The sequence below is a fragment of the Solanum pennellii genome, chromosome 3 (assembly GCF_001406875.1).
Source record: "Solanum pennellii chromosome 3, SPENNV200".
Taxonomy (NCBI): Eukaryota; Viridiplantae; Streptophyta; class Magnoliopsida; order Solanales; family Solanaceae; genus Solanum; species Solanum pennellii.
The window spans coordinates 5735225-5752639 of NC_028639.1; the positions used below are offsets into that span (position 1 = coordinate 5735225).

Below are 17415 nucleotides of genomic sequence, written 5' to 3' on the forward strand. Positions count from 1 at the left end.
GTTGTTATTTTAGAAATTAATACCAAAAGAAACGCGAAAAAGAACTTGTTTCAGCCCTAGTCCCTTCGATTAGTTTCTGACAGGTTGAACTTACTACTAATATTCAGCCCTTGGGTAATATGAGATGGAGAGTCAGAAGTAAGATAAGAACATTAAATTTAGTTTGGATACTAAATAATTAAAATTTATCTTCTAAACACTTGTGTATAATTTATCTTTGGTTTAAACTTAGTAAATTTAAAATTTAAACATATTAAATAATAAATAAATAAACACATATTCACAAATTTATACAAAAAGAATATTTTCGGTGGTTGTGTACTGATAGATAGAGGTGATTATATGAGTTTGGCAAAATTTATCTTGAATCTTTTATTTATCTTAAAATTTTATTTGATATATATAAAATAAAACATTTGTTACTAATTTACTATAATGGCAATTGAGAATTACTGTTGACAAAGATAGTGATAAGTTGTTACATTCACATGAATTTTGAAGTGAACTTTATGATGTTAAAATTTTGTACAAAATCTAAATGATTTGTATCCATCAAAGAGTTACTAAGTTTTTACAAAAAGAAAAAAGAAAAAAAAAGAGTGAAATATATTTAATAAATTAAAGATTTGAATAATTCGAATTTACATATTTATAAAGTGTAAATAAATAACACCCATGTTCATCTATCAATTGAGTACATAAAGATTGCATGGATCTAAAGCAAAAAGTAGAGTTCAAATTAAGAATAAAGAAATATTATCTCAACGTGTCACAATTTGATTAGTTAAGCATTTTTGTTGCACCAGTAAATCTTAGAGAGAAAATAATAATTATTATTGGTATGTTATGATTAGCTTAGGTTTAAAGTAGTTTCTTGAATATATATTTTTTAAAGTAATTTTGATCTTTTAAATTTCTTTAAAATAGCACTATTGATCTGCTCAAATATTCAATAAATTATATTTCTTAAATTCAATGAAAACTATGAAAGAAAAAAAAATTAACAGAAATATTACATAAAGATTCGTCAAATTTCAAAAATTTACACCAGGCACAAAAAATATATCAAACTATAAAAATTGCACTTGAAAAAGTTGCACCCTTCACTAAAGATAAACAACAAATAAAGTTTAAAAACGACACATCCAAATATGAGATTTCCTTTAACTTTTTTTTTCTCTTTAACAATTCATTGTTTTTAATGAAATTTTGAGTATATATTAGATTTATTAAACTGAAACATTGTTTTTTAATGAAATTTTGAGTATATATTAGATTTATTAAACTGAAACATTTTTTGATGTTAGAAGAAAATTCATCTAGTCAAAGTTCAACTAATTTGAGATTGAGACAACCAATTAACTGAACTTTCTTTCAAATAATAGAAATGACGACGAAGTAGAGAGTAGTGAAACAGAAGATAAAGTTTAGTAATTTGACCTTCTCTCTTTTGTTTTTGGCTTTATGCATTTGTATGCAAAATTATTGGCTCGACATTAAAGGGAAAAACGTCCCCTACTAGAAGGTCCTCTATTCTCATAATTTGAATGACCAAATTTATATTTTAAAATAGAGAAATTTCATCCGTTCCACTATGTACCTCAGTGGTACATCTCAGACCTATTGACATACCTAACTTCAATATAGGTCATTAACACTAGTATGTGATTTGTAAAGAGGACCCTGGGCCTTGTTGTTTAAGTCACCTAAAAGGCTACTATTGCCTACTGGTATAGATCACAATAGCAATAATTTATGAATGATTGGTACTTTAGCTAGACTTCAAGACAACTTGTTGGTTTGACAAATGTGCAGTACTCAAGTACTAAAGGCCCTAAAAGGGATTGGTTCCTTTTTACGATCGTCGTCAGATCTCTCTATACTAGTCGTATTCTATAATACTGAATTATTTTATTATAATAATTGGGCTTGATATATAAACATGGCTTAAGTTGATACCTAAGTCCTCCAATTTTAAATATGCATAAGTAGACTCTTTTAAGCTATTATAAAGTTGAATAAGCAGACACACACGTCCTAAATGACAAATTGTGTGAATCTCACACGTCCTATATGGGAACACACTTTTCTACTTGTTCAACTTTATGATAGTTTAACAACCTAATTGTGCACACAAAAAATTGGTGGTCATATATGTCAATTGCGATCAAGTTAAAGAATACATTTATATATTATACTTAATAATTAAGCAATATGTAAAATCGATTGTTCATATCTTATGTTATATTATTATGTTTTCCTTTTATAATCAAATTTGATACTAGCATTTAAAAAATAAATGGGGACACATACCCACTACCAATCAATTATCACTACCTTTCCTTATCTTTCCCTATTAATCTCAATTCTTCCCCCTAGACTGCTTTTAAGGTTCATAACTAAAGTTCATTATGTTGTGTCCCACCTTGCCTTGGTGCTTTTTTGGAGTCTTTATTGCTTATTATATCATTCTTGACTCCTTCCCCCATGTTCTCTTTGTAAGTTTGTTGGAAGTTTAAGATAAAAGCATGCTAAAAATGAGCCCAATTATAGGTAATTTGTCAAATTCGTTCAGAAAGGCTCAAGATAATTTCAATTGAGTTTAATTTCAATTTATTTAATACTTAACTCATTTAAAGAGAATCCTCAATTGAGCCCAATATAATTTTGAATTTCAACAAATTTTAAGGCTCTTTATTTGTATTGATGTAACGTATATTCATATATTGAAGGTACAAATTACTATCTATTTTATATCTTTTAGGATTTATCTATCCACTAGTATTTTTTAAAAAAAAAATAAGTTTCTTGAGTTGAATTTAAATTGTGGTTATAGAACTTATATAGCTATATATTAAAATTATTGAGATTAAGCGGATCAAATTGGGTGAGTCAAGACTCAACCAGTTTAAAGCCCATTTAAGTCCAAAGTAAGCTTGGGTGAGTCAGAACCCAACCCAATTTATATTTCAACTCAGTTTAATATATTTAATTTCAATCCAACCCACTCATTTGACACCCCTAGTTTAAGACGATTCTAAGGATGTGTTGGGAAATTATTATTATTTTTAGTAAAAAATATTTACTATTCTAATAGCATTTGTATATAATCGAGATAACTATATGACGGTGGGGTAGGAATAGGGGTGAGGGGCATGGGGGCTAGGGGGAGAGCAAAAGACAAAGTATGTCGAAGGATAAGGAGAATAGAATTAATGTGAAATACTTATAAAACTTATTTTTTATACTTTTGTGGAAAAGTCATTTTTTCTCGTTTTCAAGAAGCTTATTTTCAAAAAAAAAAAGTTTACTAACAATTTTAACTGAGCGAACATAAAAAAGAAATATTTCGTGGAAAATGTTTCTTATTGGTACGCTGGAAAGGGTTAAAACAGGTTACATTATTTTAAAAAGGGCAACTTTCACATATAGCAAACAAAAAATTCATATTTGTATGCTATAGCAAACTTTGCATAATTGCGCTCCATAGCAAACATAAAACTGTATAATTTGCTATACATATACAATTGTATAATTCGCTGGCCTATATTTTATAATTCGCTGGCCTATTGCGCTGCAATTGTATAATTTGTTTTGCATACAGTTGAATCGAATTAAAATGTATGTATATTGCATAATTATAAGTGTATAGCAAGAAGATATATGTTTTTCTCGCTTTATACAAAAACAGAAACACAATATATACACTTCTGTTGTATAAAGCTAGAGAAAATTGTATTTCACTGCAATTGTATAATTCGCAATTGTATAATTCGTTGGCCTTTTTCTCTGCAATATTTGAAGTAAAATGTTTGTAAATTGTATAATTAAGTGTTAACACGAAGATATACATTTTTGCATGTGTATATACAATTTTCTCTCGCTTTATACAAAACAAAAACAAAATTATACACTTCTGTGTATAAAGCGAGAGAGGCGAGCGAGAATGGAGAGTGGCGAGCGAGATTTTTGGGAGAGAGACGCTGGCAAATTTTAGCTAATGTTTGCTATGGAGCACAATTAAATCAAACCCTAGCTATTCCATTTAATTTAGGTTATTAGTTTGCTATTATATACAATTTTTCCTTTTAAAAATAATGTTGATTTAATTAAGTTTGTCACGATAAGAAACCCTATATCCTTGTTTCCCCAAATTATTAGTTCTTCATCATGCTTGTGTCATTTGTTCGAAAGTCTACACATTGATTCGCCTCTTTCTAGATATGTTTAATAGAAAATTTATGAGTATCCAATAAAAATCTACAATCTGCAATAATAGCCCTTAAAAGGATGGTGTTGTATGTCCCCATTCTTAATAAATCAATTTTTTTTAAAATGAGAAAATGTATAAGTATCTCCCAATCTATGTTTAAAATTTTAGAGACACACTTATATTATATTAATGTTTTATTACTCCTGAATTTATTTTAAAAATAATTCTATACCCCTTTAGGCCTATGTGTCACTAGCTTGGGAAAAAATATCAACACGCGCTGGACCCACAAGATAGTGCCACGTAGGCCGAAAAGGGGTATAAAATTATTTATAAAATAAGATCAGGGGTAATAAGACCTTAACATAATATAAATGTGTCTCTAAAATTTCAAACATAGGTTGGGAGGTACTTATGCATTTTCCCTTTTTTTTTATCAAAGGATATATATATATATATATATATATATATACTAGAAGAAGTTTAGTTCAAGAGAGTACTGGGCATCCACCTCGATGGAATGCGCATTGATACTTATTTGGGTCACAACCCGACTTGGGAAAATATTACTCTCTCCGTTTAAAAAAGAATAATTTCATTTTCCCTTTAATTTGTTTCGAAAAAGAATGACTCATTTTCTTTTTTAGCAACATTTTAACTTTAATTTTAACTTTTCACGTGACATGTTTAAGACCACAAGATTAAATGACATTTAGGTAAATTTGACCTAACTATAATTTATAACCACAAAATTAAAAAGTCTAATTTCTTTTTGTTAAACTTCGTTCCAAGTCAAACTATGTCATTCTTTTTGAATCGGAGAGAGTAACTTTAATTGTTTGTTGTCTACTCTTAAGGGGAAGGGGTTGGTGAGAGGAGTGATCTTGATTATGCCTAAAACTCAATGCCCTGTGTGATTTATGAAAACTGTCTATATGTCGCCTGGTCCTAATTTTTTTTATTTTATAACAAAACCATTTGTACTAAGTTTGAAATTGCTCGTATCATCAAATTTCCTTGTTGGTGGCGTTTGTGTCTATGGTGAGGCTACTAGTCAAATAGAATTCCAAAAGATGTGATCTATGTCCTTTGGGGGAGGTCACAAAGATTCATATCCAATTGAATCTTTTGTTTTTTCTAGAGACTCTCATTGATGTGATTGTAGGTTGATAAGAGACAATTACAAGTATGGTTAGAAGGATTAGTTAGTTGTTGATAATGTTTTTGAGCCCCCCCTTGAGGAGGGAAAACAAAAGTTTCTCAAAATCACACTCTTTATTTTGGTGGATGTACCTAATCCTTAATGTGTTTGTTTTCTCTCAAGATTGGGCCATTGTATGCTCTCATGTATAGTATTTGAGTATGGTATCTAGGTATATATATCCAATGAAGTTGACTCTATAGCCCTTGTGAATTTATCCACCCAACCCTAGTGGCATTAACACAATTTTTGTCAATCCCTTTTGTATGTTATTCTACACCACTTTTTTTTTGGTCTATTAAGTGTGGTGTGCTTTTACTACCCCTATTAAACAATTCCTTACCCATGAGTTTGTTGGGGTTTTGAAAACTCTTCATGCTAAGCTAGCCAAAAGGACTATTCTTGATTTCACTCTTTTTATGTTGTCGATTATAAATTCAAGGGAAAACACTCAAATATGTCATCGAACTTTCAGAAAAAATTCATTTATGTCATTTGTTAAAAGTTTGGTTTATCTATGTCATTGCCGTTTAAGATAAGACTCATTCATGCCATTATTTTTTAACAGATCAGTTTTGACACGTGGCCAATTATAATTCGGTCACGTCATCAATTTTTTAAATTAAAAAAAAATCAAAATTCTGAAGAAAAAAAATTGAATAAATTTTTTTAATTAAAAAAATTGATGACGTGGCCGAATTATAATTGGCCACGTATTAAAAATGATTTTGCAAAACCATTGTTAAAAGATAATTGCATGAGTGAGCCTTTTCTTGAACGACAATGGCACAAATATGCTAAATTTTTAACTGATGGTATAAATGAGCCTTTTCTGAAAGTTTGATGGCATATTTGAGTCTTTTCCCTAAATTGAACCTTTGGTTAAATTCAAATATGCTTGAATGAATTTTGTTAATACATAAACCCAACCATCTCTTATTGCAAAGTTCTTGCACTATTTGTATATTTTTTTTTTATAAAAGCATTTTAAATCAACACAAACAGGGAGAAAGAGTTTTAAAAAGATAATTACATCCAAATAAACAGTCCCAACATTGACTATACATGTGAACATATTCTTATATATATGCCCCAATAAATGTACTAAAAGATGTGAAGAAAATTTGTACTTTAATAGCTAATTACTCTTTATAATTGCAATTTATCATTCCTGCACCTGCAAAAAAACATTAATTAAATAATGTCAGAAAAATATGAAAAATATGATTATTTTTTTTTTTGTGAATTTTCAAATCAATTTAATTAGTCAAAACCAAAACCAACCTTGATTAAATAATTTGGTTTTTCTGTTACTACTGAAACCGTACACCAAAAAGGCATTGTAGATCAGTTTCAAGATTAGGTAGTTGTTGTAATGCCTGCAAATGAAACAATTCCACTTGAGATATAAAAGAACATATGAAAAATCTTAGAGAATATTTTAAGCTAGAATTAAAAACAGAAAATATTTTTAGTTACTTAATTATATTATGTCTTCACACGTCACCCTTATATGTTGGCCTGATTTTTCTTAGGTCAAACAAGTGGAAAAAAATTTCGCTTTTCAGGTGGCTAAAATCATGTTAAATTGTGTGTTACTGTAAATAAATAATTCTTAGTTCTAATTTAGCCCTACATGCTAGCTAAAAAAAGAAGAATTGTCTAAGCTATATAAAGAGTCCTGGGATCTCGCCCTATCGTTAGACGTGGGACATTTCTTCTAACACCCCCTCACGCCCATACACTTTCTAGACTGGAGTGTGCACAATTATGTACGGGGAGTGTATTCACAACCCATAAATTGGATTCAATGGGTCTGACTCTGATACCAGAGTAAAGAAATGATTTTTCGACCTAACAGAATTCCAAAAGCTAGCTCAAAAGAAGAATGATTGTACAACTCATATAAGGAGTCCTGAAATTTGTCCCGATATGACATAGGACATGTCTTTCAACAAACTCAACATTTTTATTTACTTAATTATATAATGTTTCAAAGGATTAAAGAAATTACCAGAACATTTGAAGAATCAAGAAAAGCTTCTGGGAAAGACATCAAACAATTTTCTCTTCTTTGTGTAACACCAATATTAATGTTTCCTTGTTGTTGTAAAAATGTTGGATTAGGTAACTCCTTGGCAAATAAATTATCTGTGTTCACATTGGAAGTGGCAAGTTTGATGGAAAGAAACTCCACTTGTTTTTGAAGAGATTGAACATAATTGATGATTTCATCAAGCATTCCTGCTTTGCCAATCACTTTGTTACAACCTGGTACTAAATCTTGTAAACATTTCATCTTCTTGCTTATTTTCTCCCTTCTTGCCTGCAAAAAATGATTGATAAAACTAATTAGCCTAATTAATTCCTAAAAAAAATGACAGTTCGATGCACGAAGCATCTCATGTTTACTTAGGGTTCGGGGAAAGGCCTCACGCTCAGAGTAATATAATATGGGCAACCTATCCTGATGTAAGCATCAATAGTTGATTTCATGGTTTTGAATCCATAACATATTAGGTCACACGGAAATAACTTCACTGTTGCTCCTAAGGGTAGGTGATATAAATTCATTGATAGCCATCAATACGACATGTTAGCTTGGAGGATGAAGCATCTCACATTCACCTAGAGTTTGGGAATCGAGCCACATCTTATAGGAGTGTGATGTAGAAAATCTGTCTTGACCTGATTTCACAGCTTGAACCTACGGTCCATAAGGGGACACATATACTAGCTCCCTTCTACTAGAGTTTAAAACAAATCCATTGGTAGCCACAACTACAACAACATAACAATAAGCATTCCACATTCACCCAAGATTCAAGGAAGAATCACACCTCCAAAGGGCGTAATATAAGCATTCTATTCTAAGCAAGTACCAATGACTGATTTCACGACTCAAACTTGTAATCCACGACAACTCAAGTTACAGTGATGCTACAAGCTAGAAACTATTAATGTAGTAAGAGATCACTTACTCTCTCAGCTAAGCTGTGGCTATCAGTAGCTTGGCCGCGACGAGCCCTAACATGAATAAAATCAGTATTTTTAGCCTCTAAATTCTCCTTCGAATTCTTCCCTTTTTCACTTTTCACTATCATCTCTGTCTTTACTTCCCCTGCTTCTCCATCAAGTCTTTTGACTTTACATTCATATTCTTCATAAACCTGAAAAATGAACAAACAACATAGGAAAATTAGGGCTCAAATTGCTAAGCCAAAAATACATCAGGTGATTTCTTTTTATCTATTTTAATCTCGATAGATTGATTTGTCTGATGGTAACTCAAGTAATAATCATTATTTTACAAAGTCATAATTATATTTTCTTCAACGTATTAAAATAAAGATATAACTATTAGTTGAGTGACATGACATTCTGATATTTGTATTCGTGGGAGGTAAATATCATATACATATGATCTTTATGTACTATCATTTATTTTATATCATAAATTTCAAAAATCTGTTTTTATATTTTTAAGTTTTCGTATCCAGTCAACATCATCACATAAATCGAGATGCAAGAAATATCTACTTAGTGGCCTAATTGAGGTGCTTGTAAAATGGAAAATCTTAGTAACTCAATTGATTGACTATCTAAATTTCCACCTTTTTAGTGAAGTTCGATCTATCCAGGTGACGAAAGCGAGCTCGGACGCAATCATTAATAGAATAAAAATAGAAAACAACATTTACAAACCTCTGATTTTCTCTTCTTGCTTGTCCAATTCCTCTTTTCACTTCCAAAATCAATTTGTGTGTCAATCATGATGGGAAAATTCTGAAATTGACTGAATTCCATTGTATTTTCACTCATTAAACTATTGAGTTGAGCAAGATTTTGATTTGGCAAAGAATTAGAAGTTTGTTGTTGTTGTTGGCATTGGTACAAATGTTCAAAAATAGCTCTTTGTCTTTCAAGAATGCTCATTTTGAAAAATATTGGAAATGAATTTTTGTCAAATCTGAGTTTTGTGGTACTGTACTTCTAATCAGTGGAAGTTGATAATATTGAATGGAGATTTATATAGATAAAGTATAAGTTACTATTTGGATATAGATAAAAGGCGGAAACGGATTCAGAATTAGAACTTGATGAGTTCAACGGTTAAGATTTGATATCATCGAATTAAGTGTAGTCTCTCTGTTTTAAATTTTGTGAATGTTTGTATTGCTCGAACTCTTCAAAAATGTTAATGGATATTCACAAAAAATAGTGTATTTTTTAAGAATTTGACATGAATGCAGCAACAAAAGTGAAGAGTCCCCACAACTAAAATAAAATGTTTTTTAGCAGGAGTGGATTTATAGGCAAAAATACGGGGCACATGAATATATGGTTTTGTGTAATTTAAATTATTTTTAAATGTACAAATATATCATCCTTTTAAAAAAAAATCAGACAAAAAAAATATATCACATAAACTAAAATTAAAAAAAGAATAATATTTTTAACATCAAGTGTTCATAATTTACTCATCTATGTTATCACATTTGGGGCATATGAGTGGAGATGAAACTATAAGAAACTGAATAATTTCACAAATATTCTTAAAGTATGTGACATATCAATAATTATAAGATCAATAATTATAAGAGAAACTAAATTGAGAAACTGAAAAATTAACAAAAAGTTTCTAAATAGTGAAATATGTCTTCTCTTTTTTAACAACAATAGTAAGAATAAGAATAAAAATATTATATAAAGAATACTATAAATAAAATAATATTTGTTATATATTATTTATTATATAAATTTATATTTTACATAAAATATATTAAATTCACTTATACCGACCTCCAGATAAAGGGAGAGGGACAGAGAGGGGCCTTAAAATCAAAGCAAATCAAGAATGTGTTGATAAGCTATGGTAGGGTTTAATGAGTGGACATCCAACTCCTCACTTAGTTCAAAAGCCATTATTATAAATGATATAATATACTTTTATTTTTCAATAATATTTGTCCATTATTAATTTTGTAGATATTTTAAGAAATTAACAATAGAAGTATATATAATTTTACTATGTCATTCTTTGAATATACTAAATACATTTGCTTGAAAAATGCAACAGAGAAATAACTATAATAAATTATGAAGAAACTAAGTGTAAAAATATCTATTGATTTCATAAATCAACCAAAAACAAACAAGACAAAACAAAATAAATTACGATACGAGACACCAAATTTACATGAAAAATCTCTTCAAAGTGAAGCAAAAATAACAAGATCAAAGCTCCACTATAATCAACAAGAATTACGAATGTGTTCTCTAAAATTACCACCAAAGAATTATCAAACAATGAGCGACAACTACAAGATAGAACAAAAAACTAGAAAAGAAAAAAGAATAAAATTACCAAATACAACTGTTCAGACCAAGGGAAAGATTTGTTGGATATTCACCATGAGCTTCTTACCATAATTGGGTTTCCTTTTTCTAAAAGGAGAACATAAAATCTCCATATTTGGCCAATCATATTTCTTGTAGGAAAATGTCTATTACTCTATAAATAGAAGTTCATTCCTTCTAACTTAACGTCATTCACAATGTATTCCTATGGGCTTTGAGAGTTATGTGTAGGGGGAAAACGATAAGGCACAAGTGATACGTTGCTAATTACTTGTATGGACCTCTTTTTGACTCATGCAAATAAAAAGGCGCCCTTAAGCTCTAGTTTGATTGGAGGATCACAACTAAGATCAGAGGGATAAAATTTTCTGTTATCGAAACAAACATTTTATTTCAGGGTTTCTCACCTGTTTGCCTTCTTTTTTACAAAAACAAGAGTAAATTGTGTGAGATTAATTCTCTTGATATCTTTTACTCTCACATTTATATAGTGAATTTCTCATCTCTTCTAGCGAACGTAGATATGTAAATCGAATCACGTTAAATTTTTGTGTCTTTTGATATATATTCTTGTTTATTTTCTTACTCGTGGTCTTTAAGATTTGCTTTGTTAACCTCCACATGACATTTAATTATTTCTAATCCTAAAGTACTAAAGATGCATGACAAAACATCATGAAAGGAAAAAGAAGTATCTACACCCATATAATACTATAGTCGATGTAGAAATTAAAGAACAAGAACAACAAGAATAACCACATTGGGATATATATCAATGCATCTCCTCTTTACTAGTCAAAACCATCTCAGGCTCTTTCCGCACACTTTCATATTGTCCCAAATATCATTTCTAATTTTATCTCTCTTTTAGTAAATCCACACATCCATTTCAATATTCACATTTTCACATCTTTCATCTTCTGAACATGAAAATTTTTAACTGGTCAACACTTCACCACATATAACATAAATTATCTAACTATCAATACTATATAAAACTAGCATTTGTTTGAACGTGACACTTTCTTTATCACACATGACTTTGTAAAAGATTACTTTCATTTTGTCTTAATTTGCAAAGGATATAGAATGTGACAACAATGCTTTGCATCCTTTATAGGGATAAGGAATAAATTATCTCCTGAATTTGTATCGAAAAGTCACTTACACATTTGAATTATTGCGGCGACCTATTACACACCTAATCTTGTTTAAAGCGATATTAATACCCCCTTCCGAAGACAATCTCAGTTCTGTGAAAAAAGAAGTTTTGCACACACGTTTTCATACATAAATAATATTTAATTTAATTTTAAAAACCTTTATCTCTTGATATTTTTTTAAACTTTTCAAAAGAATATTTAGGCATCTTCCTCCTCTCATCATACTTTTCTCTTTTTAAATCTATTTCGTCTTCTTCTTCTCTATTGTTCATAAATTGAAGAGAAAAATAAAAATTTGAAGAGAAAATAGGAGTCAATAAGTTAATTATGAAGTTGAAAGATGTTGGCGGAGGCGATAGGCAATGGGCAACACCATTGTTGCCGGTGGAACAAATAAAATTTTCAGATATGTAAAATTCTTTAAAAATCTTGATAGCTAATATGCAAATCAAGCATTTCATTAGTATTCTTTGTGGATAATGATTAATCAAATATGTTACTGATGATTTGAGACATAAAAATGATATTGTGGTGATTATAGGTAGTGCTCTGGTGAGAATAAAGACAAAGATGGAGAAATCACTTTCTTCGATGAACTTTTGATAAATTTTTGCAATATAACCATGAATTTTATGCATAAATGTTATAAGATTTTCAATAGAAATCATTATCTTTCTCATAATTATTTTTTGATAATCTTCTACGGTGAATTCTCCGGCAAGTTCGAACGGAAAATCATGAATTTTAACTTGAAAATTATTAACTTTTCTTTTGAAGTCATCATATTCTCCAATCCTTTCTATTTCTTTTTGTAAGTTCCTCTTTAAGGACAGAGTGTTGGATGTGCTTCCATCAAACAATCAATGGTGACAAATCTAGTGATTCCTAAGAAGAAGAAGAACTCAAAATTAAGAAAAATGTAAACGCTTTAAAGAAATTGGGACAACCAATAAGAGATTAAAAAAGAAAGAAAATTGAAATAATTGATATAGTTGTAATACATAATTGTATAATGACTAATAAAATAATGTCATGTGTTCAAATTTTCATCCTAACATATATTTTTTTCTTCTCACGCACCTTAAGGAAGGTGAGGACAATTTCTTTGTCATGTCACATCTTGAGGAGGTATTAATATCACTTTAAACAAAATTAAATATGTAATAAATTGCCGTAATAATTTAAACGTGTAATTAATTTTTCGATATAAGTTGAAGAAGAAATTTATCCCTTTTACCTCCTTTTATAGCATGTTGTCAAAAACAAAAATTGAAAGGACTCTAAATTTCACATGCAATGTCATCTATGTATGTGTGTCAGAGAATATTTTCATATTCAAAAGTAACCATCACTAACTGTACTAAGACTATATCGTCAAAAAATTATCTAACGATAATAAATATTTTTTCATCTTTAATAAAAAAAATTATATTCAGAAAAAATATATTCGGGCCTAGATTGTGAAACTGCTTTTAATAGAAAAGAAAAAAAAGTAAAAGGCAACTAGAGACAAACTTAGCCAAACAGTTGTCTCCCGTTTGGTGACTGAGACAACTCGTAACAAGTACTGCTACTATGGAAAATCATAAATAGAAGTGAGATTAGAAAATTAAAAAAAAAATTAATAATAATAATAATAACAAAAATAATAAGAATAATAAATACTCCAGTCAGATTCAAGATGATGTATAAAACATAGTAAGAATCATCTTTTTAAAACAAGCTAAAAATCAAAAAATAAGATAGATAAATTTAAATGAAGAAAGTAATTAATATATCGACCTAATGAATTGGGAAGGTATAATAATTCTAAAATTATTATTCAATATAGAATATAGTAAAAAAATAATATTACAATTTTAGTACGTATGATTTGAAATTATTAATCTTGAAAATGATAAAAATATTTCTTAATTTTGTAATTCAGAATTGACATATCCCTCGATAAAAAAATAGTTTTATATACTTTCGTTATCTAATAAATAGGGTGTATTTATCATCTTCTTAACAAATTAATATTTACTGAATTAAAAAAATAATCTAAAATTTGGTTTCTAATCCCAAAAATGCCATGTAGCTTTCAAATTTACCTCATTATTTATTTAGCCCTCCAAACTTAACCCTTTCAACAAAATATGAGTTTGTTATTGAAAATGATAAATATGTTTTATTTGTTAGACTACGGGGATAAATATATTCTATTTGTTTGACATCGAAAACATATATATATATATATATATTGAATCAGTAAGAAAAAGATAGAAATATTTTCATATGAAAAATTAGGAATCTTTTCGGTATTTTAATGAAAATCTATTTTCTATCATGCGTTTGTTTATTTATAGTAAATTGATTGGATGAAAATGATCTGATGGAAATTTTTGTTTATAACATAAACTTTCTATTAATTTGTGATGAGGAAACCACTATATATAGGGGTGATAATAACATTTGAATTAACTGATTAAAAGTTGTTGATAATGTATTAATTATTAAAATATTTGTGAGTATTAAAATTGTTTTTACTAATAAGAATTATGTGTTTGGGTTTAATTAAGTGTACATTGAAATTGATAATAGCTTAATAAGTAGCGTCTAAGTTTAATCAGTCTGTCAAAATTAACTTATTTTGAAAAGTATTTCTTATTAAAAGTGTTTTATGCTTCGTGTTTGGCTAATTATTTTAGAAGTAATTTCGTTTATAGTTTGTGTCTGACCAATATTTTTAAAAATTAATTTTAAGTGAAAAATTACAAAAAGGAAAGTTATTTACTAATTATAATTTGCAATGCATACGTGATTTTTTGTATACTGGTAATCTTGTCCTAAAAAAGATCAAAATAGCTATTTTTTTGGTGAAACTGTATTATCCATCTTGTGCTATAATTTAAAGTACTTATTGTTTCATAAAAACTTAATCAAACACCTTCATTTCATAAAATAAATACTTTTTTAAAAAATAAGTATTTTTGATCTTTTGAAAAACATGGCTATATAGGTTAGTGATAGTTGACATATTTGTTAAACAAAAGATTTTTCATGTCAAAATATTTACAATATTCTTAAATCCATTTAGAATATAGAGATCCATAGAACATATAAAGTACAAACAATTTTTTGACTTATAGGTTGTGAATGCAATATTAACGATCATTAGCTGATTCGAGAGAATGATCAGTCACATAAAACTAAGACCATACAAAAAATTTTATAGGAGACAAAAACAATAAAAAAATTCAGACTTTCAACAATAGATATTTTATTTAATAAATATTATATGTTAATTTAAAATTATTGTAAAATTTAAAATCCCCGATCCAAATAACTCCCTAGCATCATATATCTTTGATTAGTGGAGAAAATCTAGACTCCTTTATCCACTCAATTCTAATAGTATGATTTGTGAAGGGATAAAGAATGAGTCTTCTAGCAAGTCAACCAATTGAAGTCATCCATGTACCTTATCCACTTTAAGAGTAGTATTCTTGTATAAATTAAAGATTTGGGGTGTGGAAAAAGTCCAAAAGTAAAAAAAAAAATATACTTTTTCTTTTGGGTAATTGAAATAATTTTGATGTGATATGAATAATGAAAGATGCAATGTTTCCAAATATTATTATAATTAATGATGATTTTTTTTTCTTCTCTCTCTTCATAGTTGGAAAGCCAAAATTTAGAGCAAAGACAATGAACTAATAATATGATATGTTTTCTTTCCAAAAATGGTTGCTAGTTAGTTAGTGTGTCCCTTGGAGAAAAGGAAGTAAAACCTTTTTTTGCTTTTGCAGGAAGTAAGTTGAATAGGTGGAAGCTTGTGAATAACTCACCATAAAGATGGCAAATAATTTAAGATGAAAAAAAAATAGTTCAGTATATATGTGAAGGAAAATAATGAAATTTTGAAGTAAATGTAAAATTATTTACGTGTGATTTGGAGCCTGTTTGGAAGGGCTTAAAAGCTGATCAAACTGATTTAAAAGTCAGTTTTTGATTTATTGGAGTGTTTGACAATTATTAAATCAAAAATGATTTTTTTTAAACTAAAAGCTAAAAGCTAGGTAAGAGGTGTTTTTTTTTTCTCAACTTAAAAGTCATTTTATGTTAACCATGTATATTACCTTTTTACCCTTAATTATTATTATTATTATTATTATTATTTATTTTCTTATTATTATTATTATTATTTTATTTATTTTTATTATTATATTATTAATATAATTATTAATATCATTAATATTTTATTATTATTATTATTATTATTTATTTTATTGTTCTTTATTATTATTATTATATATTATTATTATTATTATTTATTTTATTATTCTTTATTATTATTATTTTGTTATTATTATTGTTATTGTTGTTAATATTTTTTATTATTATTATTATTTATTATATATTATTATTATATTTTTATTATTTTTATTATTATTATTATTATTATTATTATGTATTATTATTATTATTATTATATAGTTATTATTATTATTTATCATTATTATGTATTATTATTATTATTATTATTATTATTATTATTATTTTCATATTATTATATTATTATTATTATTTATTATTATTATTATTTATTATTATTATTATATATTATTATTAATTACTTATGGATGTAAAATATATATTAATTTTGTTTCATTTTTTAAGTATAAAAACCTTAAATTAATCAATTTTTATCATGTTAACAACTTTTAAGGGTATTTCAGATATTTTGATTTAAAAAAAGTGTTTACTAGCACTTATTTGTCAAACACATCAACAACTTTTTTTTTAACTTCAGCACTTTTATTCAAACACATAGCTACTTATTTTAGAAATAAGTTTCAGTACTTTCAAAAGTACTTTTTAAAAGCTGCTTTTTTTAAGCCTATCCAAACGGGCTCTTGTTGTTCATGAGTTTTTGATTAATCACATGAAATCAATCACTGATGCATGCTTCTAACAGGTTATCTACATCACATTTTAAAGGTCTATCAGGTGTAATAAATTTTGAATCTCTTAAACACCAAACTACAGGTTAACTTAATGATTTAGTGTATTCACAATTCACTTTAATTTGAGATTCGAAATTTAAACTTCTAGTACTATATTTTTATTCACCACTTAGCAATCGTGAAGTGCAGTCTGTTTTTACTTTTAATTTTAAAATTGTTCGATTTGGTATATATATATATATATATATATATATATATATATATATATTCAATAATTAGTAAAGTTTTAACAAAAATTAAAGTTTGAATTCCATAATTTTTTATATGTATATATTGATTCAATGATAAAACTAAAATTTTGATTTTGATTTCACCTATAAGTTTGAATCCATAATTTTTTATATGTATATAATTGATTCAATGATAAAGCTTAAATTTTGATTTTGATTTCACCTCTAACATATGTTCATATTAAATTCTCAAAGAGTAAATTAGGCCCTACATTAATTATTCCTATCTAATATATGAGTG

General features: G+C 27.7%; 1 protein-coding gene across 1 annotated transcript; it reads right to left on the reverse strand.

Annotated features, from left to right (window-relative positions):
- Positions 1–6350: 6350 nt before the first annotated feature.
- LOC107012554 (transcription factor BEE 2-like) lies at positions 6351–9438 on the reverse strand. The gene is made up of 5 exons (XM_015212425.2): positions 9120–9438; positions 8396–8584; positions 7429–7740; positions 6699–6793; positions 6351–6591 (listed from the first exon to the last, which is right to left on the reverse strand). The coding sequence occupies exons 1-4, from the start codon at positions 9348–9350 to the stop codon at positions 6728–6730; spliced, it is 798 nt and encodes a 265-aa protein (XP_015067911.1). The 5' UTR covers positions 9351–9438; the 3' UTR covers positions 6351–6591; positions 6699–6727.
- Between the last annotated feature and the right edge of the window lie 7977 nt (positions 9439–17415).